The 16,584-nt window shown below is 41.4% G+C and overlaps 1 protein-coding gene across 4 annotated transcripts in view; it reads left to right on the forward strand.

Moving 5' to 3' along the window:
• The first annotated feature begins 14,883 nt into the window (after window positions 1-14,883).
• Window positions 14,884-16,584, forward strand: part of palm2akap2 (PALM2 and AKAP2 fusion) — a 56,843-nt gene continuing 55,142 nt past the window's right edge. For 3 of the 4 annotated variants that reach the window (XM_026298421.2, XM_026298422.2, XM_026298423.2), the window contains exon 1: window positions 14,884-15,232. In XM_026298421.2, the coding sequence (XP_026154206.1) occupies window positions 15,182-15,232 (51 nt within the window). In that variant the 5' untranslated portion in view covers window positions 14,884-15,181. The remainder of the gene's footprint in view (window positions 15,233-16,584) is intronic. The other variant, XM_026298424.2, reaches the window with a different exon arrangement.

A 16,584-nucleotide genomic window follows, 5' to 3' on the forward strand; every position in this document is an offset into this window, starting at 1 on the left:
GCATGATGGGAAAGCAGAGGCTGAGGACGTTCAAGGGAAGATGTGGGCTTAAGGAAAAGAGAGGGGGTGCAGTTGGGATTAGCAAGGCGAGACAAAAGCCTAGCGTCTTGCAAAGAGCTTTTCATCTACATCAACCATAAATCATCACACCAATTTTGTGGTGTTTTTTTCTGTCCTGTTTCATTCAGCGTTCAACTGTTTGATCATAAAAACAGCCAGTAGAAAATCCTCTGTCAGTTTGTCTGGTCCTTTCTACTTCTGCAGCTCCTTAAGTGTCTCTCCATTTCTCTCCCTCTCCCCATTATCTCCCTCATTTTTCCTTTCCACGTCTCTGTGTAAATCCATTTGATGACAGAGTAGGGGGAGTTCCCCAGAGAAATCCCTACACATATGAAGACCTTCAGAGTGTTGGTCTTTTCTTTCCACAAAAGACACACAAGCTAAAAGTTTTGCTTCAGTTGCATGTTACTGTATATCCAACTTTTCAAAAATATCCTACAGCATGGGAGTATGAAGCGAGGCTGCTATTAAATCTGGAGTTTGAAATTTGGAAGAACTTGCAATCTAGATTATAGCTTCCTTTATTGCGGTCCTTGAGGTGCTCTGTGCTCACCAGGGGACAGGACGTCTGCTGTTCAATCCAAACAAAACAAAATAGCACATCAATAGGAATCCCAGTACATTTAGTTACAGATAAAAAAAAAATTAAATTACACTGAAAAGAAATAGAAAGGGGAGCTCATTCAGTTTCAGGTATCTCATACAGTGAACAGCATGACGGAATAAAGTGGCCCAGTTTTCATATTTTTTAAAAGGAGAGTTGAGCTGCAAATTATAAGATAGTGATTTCAAAATGCCAGTTCAATTTCCACACAGTCTTTGCAGAGATCAGGCAGTAGTGTTTTAATTACAGAAATCATGAAAATCTAAATTTTCTTGCTTATTTTTTGGTTTTGTGCCATTCTCAGGCAAATCACTTGGGTGATAAAGCAAAGTAACAGTAAAATAATACCCAGTATCACCCACAAGTCCCTGTTTTTTCCTGCAGCACACATGAACCCACTTCCTCTGAGTAGTGAAGACGATCGGATGTCACCTCTTGAGTTGAACAGTGTGAACTGAATGGGAGCAGATGTTGTCTTAGAAGCCTGGGAAGCATGGACGGGGTTATAATGTCACCAGTGGATGACGATGAATAGTTGCCATGATAACACTGGTTATGTAAGTCACATATAAAGACAGCAATTGATAAACAAAAACTTTTTGAGGACTTTCTCAGGCTAAATTCATTCCCTAAACTGTTTGGACCTTCAGGCTGGCATTTAATCTTCGCCTCCCTGCTTATATCTTCATTTAAACCCAAATCCTAAGTCTGCAGTAACCTTCTCTTCTCAATAAACTCCCAGAATATGCTTAACCTACAGTAACCTCAGGCAAATGAATCATAATTCAAATTTTATCCATAAACCCTAAAACTACGCAGAGCAGCAGGATGTCCTCAAAACATATATTTCTTTCAAGTTTCCCAATTTTGTAAAGACATTGTACTAATAAGTATAGAAATAAACACACACATTCTGACACACATAACTACACACACAGCTACAGACTGTAGTGCAATTTCTCACACAGGCCTTAGGGTGTTCTCTTAGAAACTCTGTACCATGTGGTCTGACCTAAACAATGACAAAGGATTACACACACACACACATATATATGCACACACACACATGCAGGGCAGAGACACACAGAGGTGCACTGCCTATTTGTGTGATTAAATCAGTGTTGTGAGGTGGAGGAGGCGGCATTCATCTCCATTAGAAACTCGCGGAAGCACTATGACTCAACACACATGCACACACACACACACACACACACACACACACACACACACTGGGGACACAAAGAAGCAAACACATTAGTTATGGAGTTTGCTCAGGGCACTGAAGTGTCCAAAAAAGAAATATAAAAATGTGAATATATTCAAATACTCAAATACTCTACACTTTGCAGTTTTTTAAAATTAAATTCATTATTATAAGTTTCCACAAGTGACGTGAGCCCCACAAAAAAGTATGTAATTTATTGCTGGCCAGACCAGAAATGCACTGCCCATGAGGATAAATAATTTAGACCTACATCTGCAGGAGATAAATAATACAACATACAATCTTTTGTTTCCTCCTCTCCTTCCTCTTTAATCATATACAAGCTTTTCTTCCTTTCCTCTCCTTTAATGTTTCGCCACCTCTCCTCCCCTCACAGAATCTCACAGGTCAGTGAACACAGCACAAGTATAAATGTTATGCAAATCCAACAGCCATCAGTCTGTCCAAAAACATATTCCATGCTGCAAGAGTCATGTGTCACGAAACAATGTAATATGCAATATTATTCTATACAACGTCTCTTCAGCTTATATTCATTAGGCTCGATGCTAATTTACTCTGTAAAGGTCAGTGTTGTCTCATCAAAGCGACTTTGTCATCACAAACACAGCAAGCTGATGAACATAATGTCTGATTGTAGCAGTAAATAATTTCCTGTAAATCATACACACATTGAGGTGATATTGCTGACATTATAAATGTCAAAACTGAAGTAACTGCCAGTGCTAGAATATGAGTTGGGTGTAACATAACATTTTCAACATATTACAACACAAATCATCCTTCAGCACCAGATTATGTTAATGTGCGCTAGATATCAGCACCTCCTTTGGCAAAAGTGAGGGTACAGGAGTTTCTCAGTGGGAGGTTTCAGCTGGTTCAGATTGGCTGCTGCCATCAATTTCAAAATGACCTTATTCTTTTTCTTGAAAAGGTATATATTCTCAGTTTAAACGTTTGACATGTTTTCTATGTTCTATTGTGAATAAAATATGGGTTTATGACATTTGCAAATCATTGCAGTTTAAATAAATACTACATGCTTGTTTGTGTGTAAAAAGACAAACTCAGTAAAGTCCTGATCAATTTTCTTAATGTATATTTGCAGTGTTTAGTTTAAATAATTGTTTAAAAGTTTCAAGAGGTTTAAACGTCATGTAAAACACCCTCGATAATTCAGTGATTATGCTTTCAGTTGCAAACTGGGCTGGTCTGCTTGAGGTGGGATGATTTAAATTGCAAGGTAATATCAGTCCTCAGTGTCCAGCTGCGTTTACATTTTTCTATCTACAAATGATGTGAATAAAACATCACAGAAAAGGCGGGTTCGTTTTTCATTGCAGTTCACTCTTGGGTCTTTAGCAGACACACACACACACATTGAAAGCGCTAATAGCTCAGTTTAGTGGTGATGGTGTGTGTATATGTTCGAGGGAGCAATATTATAGATCTTCCCCTAAATAGAGGGACAGCTGGGAAAGCCCTTTTATTTTTTAACTGGGAAATCCCAGTCTCTGGTTTGGAGGAGGGTGGAGGGGTGGTGCTGTGACAGCATACAGTATGTGTGTGTGTGTGTCTGTGTGTGTGCGCAGTAAATGTTTGTTTTAGGCATTGAATGTATTTCTAATTGTGAATTCTGCCGGTCTGTTTGGGTGTGTATACGTGCTCTGGTGTGTGTGCATGTGCGAGTGACTGTGTGTGCAGCTGTGACATGTGAAAGAAGGCCAAGCCTCCTGAGACAAACGTGGCCGCTTACCCGCTCGGTTGCCATAGCGATTGAGGAGATGGGAAAGGCTCTGTTGGAATTGCCATTAAAATGGAGAGTAGCACACTCCTGCATGCCTGCACACACACACACACACACACACACACACACACACACACACACACACACACATTATTCGCATGAAAACAAAGCAAGCATACAGTAACACATAAAAAGGTGAGAGAAAACACACAGTTGTAGGGTTTCTCTGTGTCAGTGTTATTGTAGTGTTTATCAAATGAATGATGTGATTGTTTAGTTGAAACATGCGACCCCGCCGCAACTACAACATCAATACCACAATTAATGGCAAGCAATTCTCCTGGGCACATGTGGAAGGTGTGTGTAATAAAATAATGCTGTGGAAGAGACACTATCGGGACACTACAAGATACGTAAAAGGAGAACAAGTTTGTGAGTGTGTCTGTGTGTGTCTGTGTTTTGTTGTAATTATATCTTTGTGAGCTCCTTGAACCAGAGCAATTCCATACCTTCATTTGTCAGCAAGTTGCCAAAATGACCTCACTTTTGCATAATGTCCTCATGCCTATGGTATAAAACTCAAGCTGGTCCTCACAATCTACATCACAAGTACACACACACACTATATGGACTAATGACTTAATTACCCCTGTGATACTGATTGTAAAAGTCCATAGGTCACCCAAGCATCCCATGACCACCACTCTGACTGTCTTGTCTCGTGTGATATTCTTAACTGCATGCACCCATGTAAAAATTAAACCTTAAACCCAAACTTATCTGAAGTCGGGGGACTGCTATGTCTCGTTAGCCTTACTTACCTCTGCTACATCTGCCATGTTGGGGAATAAGTGCTGCCTATATACAGTGGGTACGGAAAGTATTCAGACCCCTTTAAATTTTTCACTCTTTGTGTCATTGCAGCCATTTGCCAAAATCAAAAAAGGTCATTTTATTTCTCATTAATGTACACTCAGCACCCCATCTTGACAGAAAAAAACAGAAATGTAGAAATTTTTGCAAATTTATTAAAAAAGAAAAACTGAAATATCACATGGTCATAAGTATTCAGACCCTGTGCTCAGTATTGAGTAGAAGCACCCTTTTGAGCTAGTACAGCCATGAGTCGTCTTGGGAATGATGCAACAAGCTTTTCACACCTGGATTTGGGGATCCTCTGCCATTCTTCCTTGCAGATCCTCTCCAGTTCTGTCAGGTTGGATGGTGAACGTTGGTGGACAGCCATTTTCAGGTCTCTCCAGAGATGCTCAATTGGGTTTAGGTCAGGGCTCTGGCTGGGCCAGTCGAGAACGGTCACAGAGTTGTTCCGAAGCCACTCCTTTGTTATTTTAGCTGTGTGCTTAGGGTCATTGTCCTGTTGAAAGGTGAACCTTCGGCCCAGTCTGAGGTCCTGAGCACTCTGGAAGAGGTTTTCTTCCAGGATATCTCTGTACTTGGCCGCATTCATCTTTCCTTCAATTGCAACCAGTCGTCCTGTCCCTGCAGCTGAAAAACACGCCCACAACATGATGCTCCCACCACCATGTTTCACTGTAGGGATTGTATTGGGCAGGTGATGAGCAGTGCCTGGTTTTCCCCACACATACCGCTTAGAATTAACGCCAAAAAGTTCAATCTTGGTCTCATCAGACCAGAGAATCTTATTTCTCATAGTATGGGAGTCCTTCATGTGTTTTTTGGCAAACTCTATGCGGGCTTTCATGTGTCTTGCACTGAGGAGAGGCTTCCGTCGGGCCACTCTGCCATAAAGCCCCGACTGGTGGAGGGCTGCAGTGATAGTTGACTTTGTGGAACTTTCTCCCATCTCCCTACTGCATCTCTGGAGCTCAGCCACAGTGATCTTTGGGTTCTTCTTTACCTCTCTCACCAAGGCTCTTCTCCCACAATTGCTCAGTTTGGCTGGACGGCCAGGTCTAGGAAGAGTTCTGGTCATCCCAAACTTTTTCCATTTGAGGATTATGGAGGCCACTGTGCTCTTAGGAACCTTGAGTGCTGCAGAAATTCTTTTGCAACCTTGGCCAGATCTGTGCCTTGCCACAATTCTGTCTCTGAGCTCCTTGGGCAGTTCCTTCGACCTCATGATTCTCATTTGCTCTGACATGCATTGTGAGCTGTAAGGTCTTATATAGACAGGTGTGTGCCTTTCCTAATCAAGTCCAATCAGTTTAATTAAACACAGCTGGACTCCAATGAAGGAGCAGAACCATCTCAAGGAGGATCAGAAGAAATGGACAGCATGTGAGTTAAATATGAGAGTCACTGCAAAGGGTCTGAATACTTATGACCATGTGATATTTCAGTTTTTGTTTTTTAATAAATTTGCAAAAATTTCTACATTTCTGGTTTTTTCTGTCAAGATGGGGTGCTGAGTGTACATTAATGAGAAATAAAATGAACTTTTTTGATTTTGGCAAATGGCTGCAATGACACAAAGAGTGAAAAATTTAAAGGGGTCTGAATACTTTCCGTACCCACTGTATATAAATAGAACACACACACACACACACACACACACACACATATATATATATATATATATCATATGTACTATGACTAATCATAGCTTAGCTACATGCTTATGACACACCTGGAGCCTTATAAACATATTGCATATTCCGTATCGCATGACCATGTGTTTATACATGTACTCAATCTGGTGACAGTATTTGCTACAGTATTGTAGAATCAAACATCTCCTGAAAATGTACACCCACATACATAATTTATTCCTTTTTATTACATGGTACACTATTCAAATATGTTTCAAAAACAATTTGAAAACATCACTAACTCTTTCAAAATTTGTATTTGTATTATATTTGTAAAATATGTAATAAAATACCACAGTGTTCAGACATACAGTCAATCAATTAATCAATCAATAGGCATATTTATGTAAAGTACAAATGTGTTTTTTAGAGTGGAAATATGTTGAGTCAACTGTAACGTTGTGAGCATCATTTCTTTGCCTCTGACTAGCAGTGCCCACTACAGGATGTTCTCTGACAGCACAACTACATACACAGCCGCTATTACCTATTTTTTATGCAGCATCTGGTACTGCAGACAGCGCGTGCACTGATAACGTATGACCTGCTTTGTAGAACAGCCTGAATTTCCAGCACAATTGTAAATCATTCCCTCCTTGCTTTTGTACTGATGACACTGCGGCGGGAGCAAAGAAATTCTGGGTATAGAATAACAGTCAAGTTGTAGTAAAATGTGTTGGTTATTATTTGTTGCACTTAATATGTCCATTAAATTAAGTATCAGTGGCCATTACACATTCAATAGACCCGCTGCTTTCTGGCTCGTATCTACTTTGACACAATCACTGGACCCCACTTAAAGTTTTCAAATGGCTTCATAAATCCTCAGGAGGGCAGTATACTCCTCATGTTAACAAGGACACAGCAGACACATACACATGTCCTTACGCAATATGCTGAGCATGTGGTCCAATAACTCAATGTGACTTAATGACTCAAGGCCTGGTAAGTCAAAACATAATTTAATTGAAATATGTAGATTTGTTTTAAATCATCAGTTTTTATGATCCTCTACACCACAGCCTAAATTCATTTTAGCCCACTAATTTGGGATGATGATGGGAATTAAGGCTCACTGACACACAACTGCATGTGTGATGCCCATTTAAGGTCACTACCTAAACCTGAAGAGCAGTCTTGGAATATCTGGCATACCACACAATATGATAACCCTGGGCTAAGCACAAACTCTGGGGAAAGGAATAAGAGAGAGAGAAGGAGTGAGCAGGGAGGGGGGAAGATAAGTTGAGAAGAAACAGTCTCGAGAAGTGCAAACATCCAAATGTGTGTTGGCCAGGAATGTGGAACATCTTGGCACTTTAACGGATGTGACCTTCACTTCGTCCTTTGAGCCTAGGACTGACCTGTTGCCTGCTGCTGGTACAAAACAAGAAACACTGAGAAATTCAGCCAGATCAAACTTTAATGAACGGCATGAAGAAGCTTAAATCAAGAAATAACAGAAGCAAATTGAGTTACACAAAGAAAAACAAAGTGATAAAAGAGACAGAAGTGGAAGGAAAGAATGAAATAAACTAAGAGAAAGGGAATGAAGACAAGAAAAATGCAGAAAATATAAACACCTAGAAGAATGTGCATGGAAGGGACGAATGGGAAGATGGATGGGAGAAAAGAGCTTGTTTTCCCATTGGCCCTCCAGTCACTGCTGCTAAGTAACTCAACCAGCAGGTTATAGATCCAGTAAAAAGACTACTATGCTTCTTGTTTGAATGCATATCTGAAGCAAGTCCCCAAAGACTAAACAGTAATTACAAGAGCACATGTATTACAGCAACTGGACACTGGAGGCCTTCTCTCTACGACATCTGGAAGGTATCATTTTGTGTCATTAACAGTGAAGGGGTCTGTGAGTTTTGTATCTGCCTCTTTAAATTAATCCATCCTTTGTCTCAAAGGGGAAAGGTTGTTCTCTGGGAAGCAGCCTGAATGAGGAAGGTTGGCCGCTCCTTTCATTATAGTGTAACTCCCCTAAGGCTCTCTTCCTCTCTGCTGTCTCTTTGACATCCTCTACTCTCTGTCCTGCTCTCTCCTCCCACCTATCACACCATCTTTTTGCTCTTTCATCACTCGCCTGTATCTTTTGTCCTGATTCTCTTCACTGGCATTCTTTATATATATTTCTGATTTTTGTCTTCCTCACTGGCTGCAAGCCTGCACATTTATACATACATATGCACAAGTGACCACTCTTTCTCTCTCTGTCTCTCTCTCTGTCTCTCTCTCTCTCACACACACACACACACACACACACACACACACACACTTACACCCATCCCCTCCTGCTTGCAGAGCAGGGCGATGCAGGAGCGGCGGCAGCAGCTGCTCCGACACATCCTGCCGTGATAAACACACACCGCAAAAGCAGGAGGAAAGAAAGAGGAGAAGGAGGAGGAGGAGGAGGAGGAGGGGAGGGAGGAGGAAGGGAGACAGAAAGACAAGAGGAGGACACAACTCTGTCAAAAGGACACCAGCGGACAGGAGGAGGAGAGGAGGACGAGGAGGAGAAGTGAAGGAGAGCAGAGGGGACCGGCTGGTGCTGCAGCCATGGCAGACACACCTTTGCAGAGGAACGGCACAGCAACAGCACTGTAAGTAGATGTTCTTTATCTTCATATCTCTGTCTATCTTTCCCTCCACCTCTCCTATCCCTGCCTGCATCCCTCCACCTCTCCCCTCTCCATCTGACAGGCTGGGTTGCCATGGGAACCGCAGCTCCGTCATGGTGAGGCTGCTGCTCAGTCATGACTGGAGAGGAGACACGCGGTACACCATGTACACTCCTCCCTCTCGTCTCCTCTCTCTGTGTCTTTTCTTAACTCAGCCTCACACTCCCTCTGTACATCCCTCCGCCCCACTGCACATAAACCCTTCATGTCTGCCCTCTCTTGTTCTATTTTATGTTTCTATGACTGTCTCTCTCTGTCGTGCACTCTTTTATTTTCCTATCCTCTTTTAGGATTTAACAGCATGATACATATACTGTGTGTGAAGGTGTGTGGGTGTATGCATGTAATGTGGCATGTTTCAGCATAGTCAGTGTGAAAGCTGCAGGCTTTGGTCCAGCCTCTATGTGTTAGCACATTCTGCCATACTGCAGACCCCTTCTGGCTGTGTCTGATTTGTGTGTAAATGTGTGTGTGCATTTGTGTGTGTGCATTTTCATCAGGAAAATCAACCAATTTTGTAACTTTGGGAGCTTTTCAGATTGACAAAATTTTGCTTATCAGATGACAAGTCTTTGATGTTTTTTTCCCCAAAGGATATAGCAGACTCAACCTTCAGATGGATCTCCAGGAAAACAATTTACATATTTAAAAGGCAGCAACTGATAAACAATAACCAAAAAATTATTGTTATTATTTATTTTGTATTCCTATGACTTATTTTGTGGTAAATGTTGTGGTCATACTGGCCTAAACCTAAAACTTCCTTATTTTCTGAAAATGTTATTTGAATATCTGAAACATGTTTATTTAGAGACATGCAAAGATCTGGTCTTCCAGAATGAGATGGCTGCTTTAAGGGAAAATTGCATTATGGGTAGCCTTAACCTTGCTAAGCTAACAAACTTTCCCCTGAACACCTATGGTGTTGCTGTGAGTGGTAGTCAGTCCAAAAGGTTTCTAAAAGTTTCCATTGAGCCCAGTTTAACTGTGCTGCCTCATGTTACACAGAGGATTGGAAACTGGTTTATCTATTTATTTACAGCAGAAATGAACAGGGAATAGCAGCATTCATTCAGGAAAGTTGCACAACCTCCTTATAAGACAGCACCTTCTCTAATGACTGAAAAATGTTTTACTGTGGTCCAAGAATTTACTGGTTTCAAGAGGTGGAGGCTTTAAACTACATGACTGAAACACTTAATGAAGGCAGAGCAGACGAAGGTGAGGTTTATGCTTATTTAATTGTTTTTCAAACAGCGTCAAACGTTAATAGGAGAGAAAGTATCAAGATTGGAGACTAAAGTGATGAATTTAGTAAATGTGTCTCAGGTAAAATTGCAATGAAGAGCAAGACAAAGACACTAATGTTAATTCAAGTGCTTACTTCTAGAAATATGTTGAGTGTTATGAAGCCTAAAACTTTGGAAATAATCAAAAGCTGAATCCCTTGTTAATTCTGAGTCTCACTGAGATAAAAGCGTAACATTTAACATTAACAGTATGAAAGTAAGTCTGTCATGCTGGTTTTCCATCTGTCCCATGCCCTTCTAGTTTCTGATTGGCTGAACCCACCTGATTCAGGTAATCAGCAGTAGGTAGGGCAGGGATAGTTGTAAAACAAGCAGGACATTGGCCCAAAGGACCAGAGTTGGCTACCTTTGTGCTGAATTAACTCAGAATTAATTTCTGCACAATAAACAGCGCTGAGGTGTTCATGGTGAATTTTTCATCGGTACTACTAATGCAAAAGAGAGTGCTGTGGGTTGCTATTGTGTGTTCAGGTTCTGAAGGACAAGTAACACATCTTGATTTCAATCAGCTAAATTTAATACCTTTCTGTGTTGGATGCTTCTGCAGCCTGAACATCTTCTTGCAGATTTGGAGCATGCATACCTATTACACAGTGTGTAACAGTTTCTGCAGTTTGCTTATATCCTTGTGTTGAGTACGTATGTTAGTCCTATGATGACGCTTGTGTGTCTTTTGGTTCTAGTGTGAATTAAAAGTCTATGGATATGGATTGACTGGTAACCAGCGTGTTTGTACTGCAGCTTACCTTCAAGCTCAGAGTCTTAATCAGATATTGACATGCAGAGTGAGTGACATGCAGGAGTGATTTTTGTGTCCTCTGCCAGAGCCGCACCCATGAAGCAGAGAGAGCAGGTGCAAGTGAAGCAGACATGCTTAGCTGAAGCATCAGTAGTTAATATTATAATTGAGAACATGTAACAGCTTGATTCAGACAGTCTATAACATCAAATCTTTGCTTTATCTGTATTCCTCTGTGCCATGGTTCACTGATTCAGCAGAAAGACAAGGTAGTGTTTGTGGTCATGTAGAGTGCAGACACCACAGTGGCAGATGGCCCATTCTCTGTATTTATTACACACTCAGGAAAGTCTTGAAAGGAAGCAATGCTAATAGTGATGGGATGAATGAAGTTTATCCAGCCTTGCAAAACTGTAAACTAGCAGGAGCTAAACTAATATTTTGCAGTGATTATGTTTGGGGTCATTGTTGACTAAATAATGAATAAGTTAGTTTAAAACTATTCAACAAATTGATCAATAATAAAACATTGTTAGTTAATAATAATAATAACACTAAATCTAAGCTTTTTCATGCATATTTATGAAAACTGGTGCAAGGTCAAGTTTAAGTTTATTTTTTGGGTGCAATTTTGTACAAATGAAAAACTGAGTGGTATAATAATAAATATGAACTCAGAGAGAGAAATCTAAAAAGAACTAATAAACAAAGATAAAATGTCTCAAAACCTTCAAATGCATTGATCTGAAGTAGATACTTAATCAGTGCACTCTATTAAAGAATCTCACTCTATTTTCTCTTCAGTTAACCAACCAACATTCAGCATGATAGGCAGGGCCGAGCCGATATCTGATTAGCTGCTGAAAGCCAATTACTTCCACTTAGAAGTATTTAGGTAAAACTGTGTGGTCGACAGACACAGAAACAAGATCAGATCAGGGTCTGGCAGTCCCACAGTCAGAAGTGTTTCTGTCTGGGTTGCTTTTTCTGTTTCCCTTCTACTATCTCTGGCTCTTTCTGTGTCTGCAGGAGAGGCCAGTGTCCAACAGATTTATCTATGTGTTTCAGGTATTTGCAGTAAAATGAAATGTGGGAGAACTAAGCTCAGGAAAGGCAGGCAAAAGACACACATGCGCAGTTTTCCTGACTTACTTTCTTTGTCCATATTTGCTCATTCTCTCTGCCTACTACTTACTCTCTGCATGTTGTTATATTACTCTGTGTGTTTGTGTGTGTGTGTGTGCGTGTGTTTTCCTGCCTCTGGTTCCACATCTGGAGGCCATTACCTCTGGGCTGGGATGTGGGGGAGGCGGGGCTGGGCTGGCTGTGCAGTGAGGTCATTGCGTCGTCGTGGCGATGCAGAAGAACAATGATGCTGTTGTCTCCAACGACAACCAACCAACGCAGCTGACGCCAGTATTAATGGGTAGAGAGGGGCTGGAGGTGAGAATGAGGGGGGGGAGACAATTAAAATATATATATAATAAAGTGAAGTAAAGAAGAATGATTTTTGAAGTGACAGTGTGAGCAGCCAATATAATGATGTGATTGGTGTAAATCCAGCTCAAACCAAGACTTGAAGAAAGGCCAGATTTACTGTAAGCCTTCGGCTGGCTGTAAAGACAGACAGCTGCAGAGCTGAAACTGGTTTCATAAACTATATTTTACTAAGCTTCAAAACAGGTTATGGTCTGTAACCTCAATGCGCCCACATTAAAGATGTAGCAATATGTTTTAATGAGAGCAAGAGAGCAAAACAGTACAGTTTATACCATAAGTAGAACTGCAGTAGCCTGTGTTTATATTATACTGCACTGTAGGTTTTATCCAACAGAATGGAAAGTCTCAGTTGTGTAAAATAAAATATGTACTGGTACTGCACCTAACATACAGTTAGCCAGGCCTGCTACTGTGTGCTCATAGTAACAGTAACAATTACACATACAGATGTTAAATGAAGAAATTCCAAGCAATCAGACATAACCCAGCATGAACTGTTTATTTTGGCCATTTCAAGGCGGCAGAATGCGACAAATTATCATTTTATAAAGTTGATATGGTGAGCAAACTATTCCTATTTACACATCCAGCAGACACAAAGCAACACTGGCACTGATGTAAAATTTATTTTTTTTTTTTATTTTCATCTCAGCGTCTCAATTTCATCTCAGTTTTATAACTTTTCTTTTTTATAAAGCTAAATGGAAAAGAAAGACATTTTTACTGCCATTGCAATGCAGAAAAGACAAATGCAGCAAATTAAAATGTCAGCACTTCTGAATCCATGAATCTGCTACAGACTTGTCTGTGTGCGTTAGCCTGCAAACAGCACATTAACACATGCAGGTTGCCAGATACGGTTGACGCAACTTTTAGCAGCTCCCTAAAGGCTCTAAACTTAAAGATCCTGGAGAACAGTTCCTGCATAAATATGGAATACAACTTTTTAATTATGTATTCAAGCAGCTGCCCAGTAACTTTATCAGATAATGTCCAGTCACAGTTATTTATAGCTTTTTTCTCTTTGAGTAATGCAGTGGCATGTGTGTGTGTGTGTGTGTGTGTGTGTGTGTGTGTGTGTGCGTGCGTGCGTGCGTGCGTGCGTGCGTGCGTGTGTGTGTGTGTGTGTGTGTGTGTGTGTGTGTGTGTGTGTGTGTGCGCGCGCGCGCGCGTGTGTGTTACATGCTTCTGTATTCCCTAAAGAGTCAACCAGGGCCGCTGCTGCTGTTTCTCCTTATAAGGATGTCTGCTTCTTGTGGAAAGAGGGATGGGGAAAAATGAGTAAGAAGCGCACAATAAGGGATCAAGGGAGAGGAGGAAGAGAAAGAACATCAATAGATGGGAGAGACAGGTGTGAGATGCAGCAAACAACAGAAGGGGCAAGAGGAGAAGGAATGCAGAAGAAAGGGATGTAGGACAAAAAGTGAGGAAAAAAGAGAAGAGGAAAGTAACAATGTGAAGTTAAAGGTGTGGAGAGAGAGAGAAGATTGGATGAAGCACAGGTGAACCGAGAGAGTTAAAATAGCAAGAAAAAAAAATAGGGCACAGGTAACAATGACCCATTTACACAAACTCTGCTTTTGTGTATGTGGGAGTGTGTGTATGAAGGTGTGGCGTGTCATTTTAGGAGATGCTTTTGCAGTTTTTTATTTCCAAAAATGTTCATCTGCATACATCAGTTCATGAAGTGACACAATCATCTCCTTTTTTTTTCCCCTTCATGTTCCTCTTAGCTTCTATTGATGTCACTTTGAAAAGGCTTGGAACCAGAAATAGAACTTCAAGAGTCAGCTAGTGGGATTGTTTGTGTGTGGGCAACATTTCTGCATGTGGTCTCATAGATTTTTGTAAAAAGAAAGATCACACTATCTCCAAATGCTAGTAACATGCTTTGTGAACGATTGTCTTTTAAATGTGAAATATACTGAATGACCCCTACAGTGACAAAAGCAGGCACTGTATGTTAATTCACAGTGTAAAGTTACAGGAACAGCTGACAGGTGCACTATTTGCAAAAATGCACTATTGTTTGTTTTTGTGTTTCAATTGTGTGATCGTGATAACCAGTTTTGTAGTTGTGGGCCATGGATAATTAAATTGACTGATTGATCTTCACTCTGTAGATGTTCCATTTATGACTGTCATATCAGCTTTCAGATATGACAAATTACTCCTCTGCTTCCCGTTTCCTCACTTCTGAGATTTTATTTTGTTCTTCCTCTTTCTCTCCCTCATTCCATGTTCTCTCTCCCTCTCACCTTGTGCCCCCACCACCTCCATGCCATCGCTCCTCTCTTCCTCCCTGTTCTCTTCTCTCTCTCTCTCTCAGCTGCTCCTCCCAGCTGTTTAATCACACACAGCTCATGCCTAAAAAAGAGAGGGAGGGAGGGGACAAATGGGAGGAGAGACAGGGAGGGCAAAAGAAAAAGTGGGTGACAGAGTGAGAGAGTTAGAGAAAAATGCAAGCAGCTGGCTGAGTGTGAGGCACATGGCCAGTGACTGAGAGATATTTACTTCCTCCGAGTGCGAGCTCCTTCTCCCACTGCCTGCCCACTCTGGTTGGATTACTGCTGAGGAAGAACCTTGTCTGGATTCTCCTTCTCCTTCTCTTCTTCTCTTCCCTCTCTCCTCTACTTCCCTCCCCCCTGTGCCTCTAGCTGAGGGACTCCAGCTCTCTGTCTTCCCAGATCTCACCTCTCGTTCTCCTTTCACCCCCCTCTCCCCTGCTTCCCCCTCAGGATGTCGTGTGAGGAGGCTCAGCTCCACAAAGAGAGGCTGCAGGCCTTAGCGGTAAGTCAGTGTGTTCTAACTGTAACTGCTTTTGAGCTGTTCATCTCTTTCTGTTTCTTTGACCTTCTTTCTGTTTGTTTTGCTGTCTGTTTGTCTGTAACTGCGTTAAATCATGAGGGCTTTCATGGCCACCCTGTCTCACCTTGACTTCATCTCTTCGTGTCATTCACAGTACAATATCTCTCCTAACTGTCTGTCACCTCAGAGTTCCTGCAACTCCACCAGTCTCTCCAACGCTGTCGTTATTTCCCGCTCCCTCTCATTTGGTCTTGCTGTCTGTGCCCAGTCACACTATTCATTTATGTTCCATTCACATCATTTCAAACACAGAGGGCGGCAAAAAGCATCTGCATCCATTTTTATCTTATGGCTGTGAACAAAAGTTTAAGTGTTTTAAACTTTAACAAATGAATTTGGGCAACATTTCTGCACAAACACACACACACACACAAACACACAGTAGAGGTGCTACATGTCACAATGAGCCCTGGGACTTAAATATGAAAACGCAGTGCTTTAATGTGGTGTTTCTTTATACTTCTTAAGTCAATAGCGTGAACCTAAAACCTTTACCATTATAGCTGACATCCACTGTGCAGCGTGTTTTTCTGCATCGCATGTTTACCAGGTCATCACATTTCCTGTGGTGGGAGACTAGATGCTAACCAAGGCTACATAAGTTAAAGCAAACAGAAACCTTAATGTGTTTCACTCCCTCACTGGGCTTCTGCTTTCCACTGCTGCCGTGTTTCTCTTGCTGTTCATGTCACTTTTTTTTTTTTGGTTGTCTACCATTGTTAGGTGTATCTGCTCTCCTAAGTAGAAGGACCTCAACTGCGAGGTGGGCTAGTATATTTTTCGATACTAGTCGTTATGTTTCCTGATCAGGGAGACATCTGTGGAAGTGTTTGGCTCGTTGCTGATTGGGCTTTGGAGCAGCAGTTAGACAGGGGGTTCACTGCCTAGGACTAAATTTGGCACCAGCGAGGAACCACAGCATACCACACACACTCAAGATGCACAGAGCCAGGAACACACACACACACACATACACACATTCATATGCACACAAGGGGGGGGAACTGCAGCAGCAGATGGAGAAACTATTTTGGCCACGTTGAAACATGGCAGCAATACCAGGCTGCACGTACCTAAACCAGACAAGCACTTAAGTCAAGAAAAGAGAGCGGAAAGTTCTCACAGTTTGATAGGAGCAAGAAATTTTGTTCCTCGCATCATTCCTGCGTGTTTATTTGGCAAAACGCTACAAAATCGTTGATCATGTTGTCATGACTGACACTGTCACTGTCGTGACAAATTACTTTTGGCTTTAATTCTAAAGAAACTAAGGC

The sequence above is a fragment of the Mastacembelus armatus genome, chromosome 12 (assembly GCF_900324485.2).
Source record: "Mastacembelus armatus chromosome 12, fMasArm1.2, whole genome shotgun sequence".
In the NCBI taxonomy this organism is placed as follows: domain Eukaryota; kingdom Metazoa; phylum Chordata; class Actinopteri; order Synbranchiformes; family Mastacembelidae; genus Mastacembelus; species Mastacembelus armatus.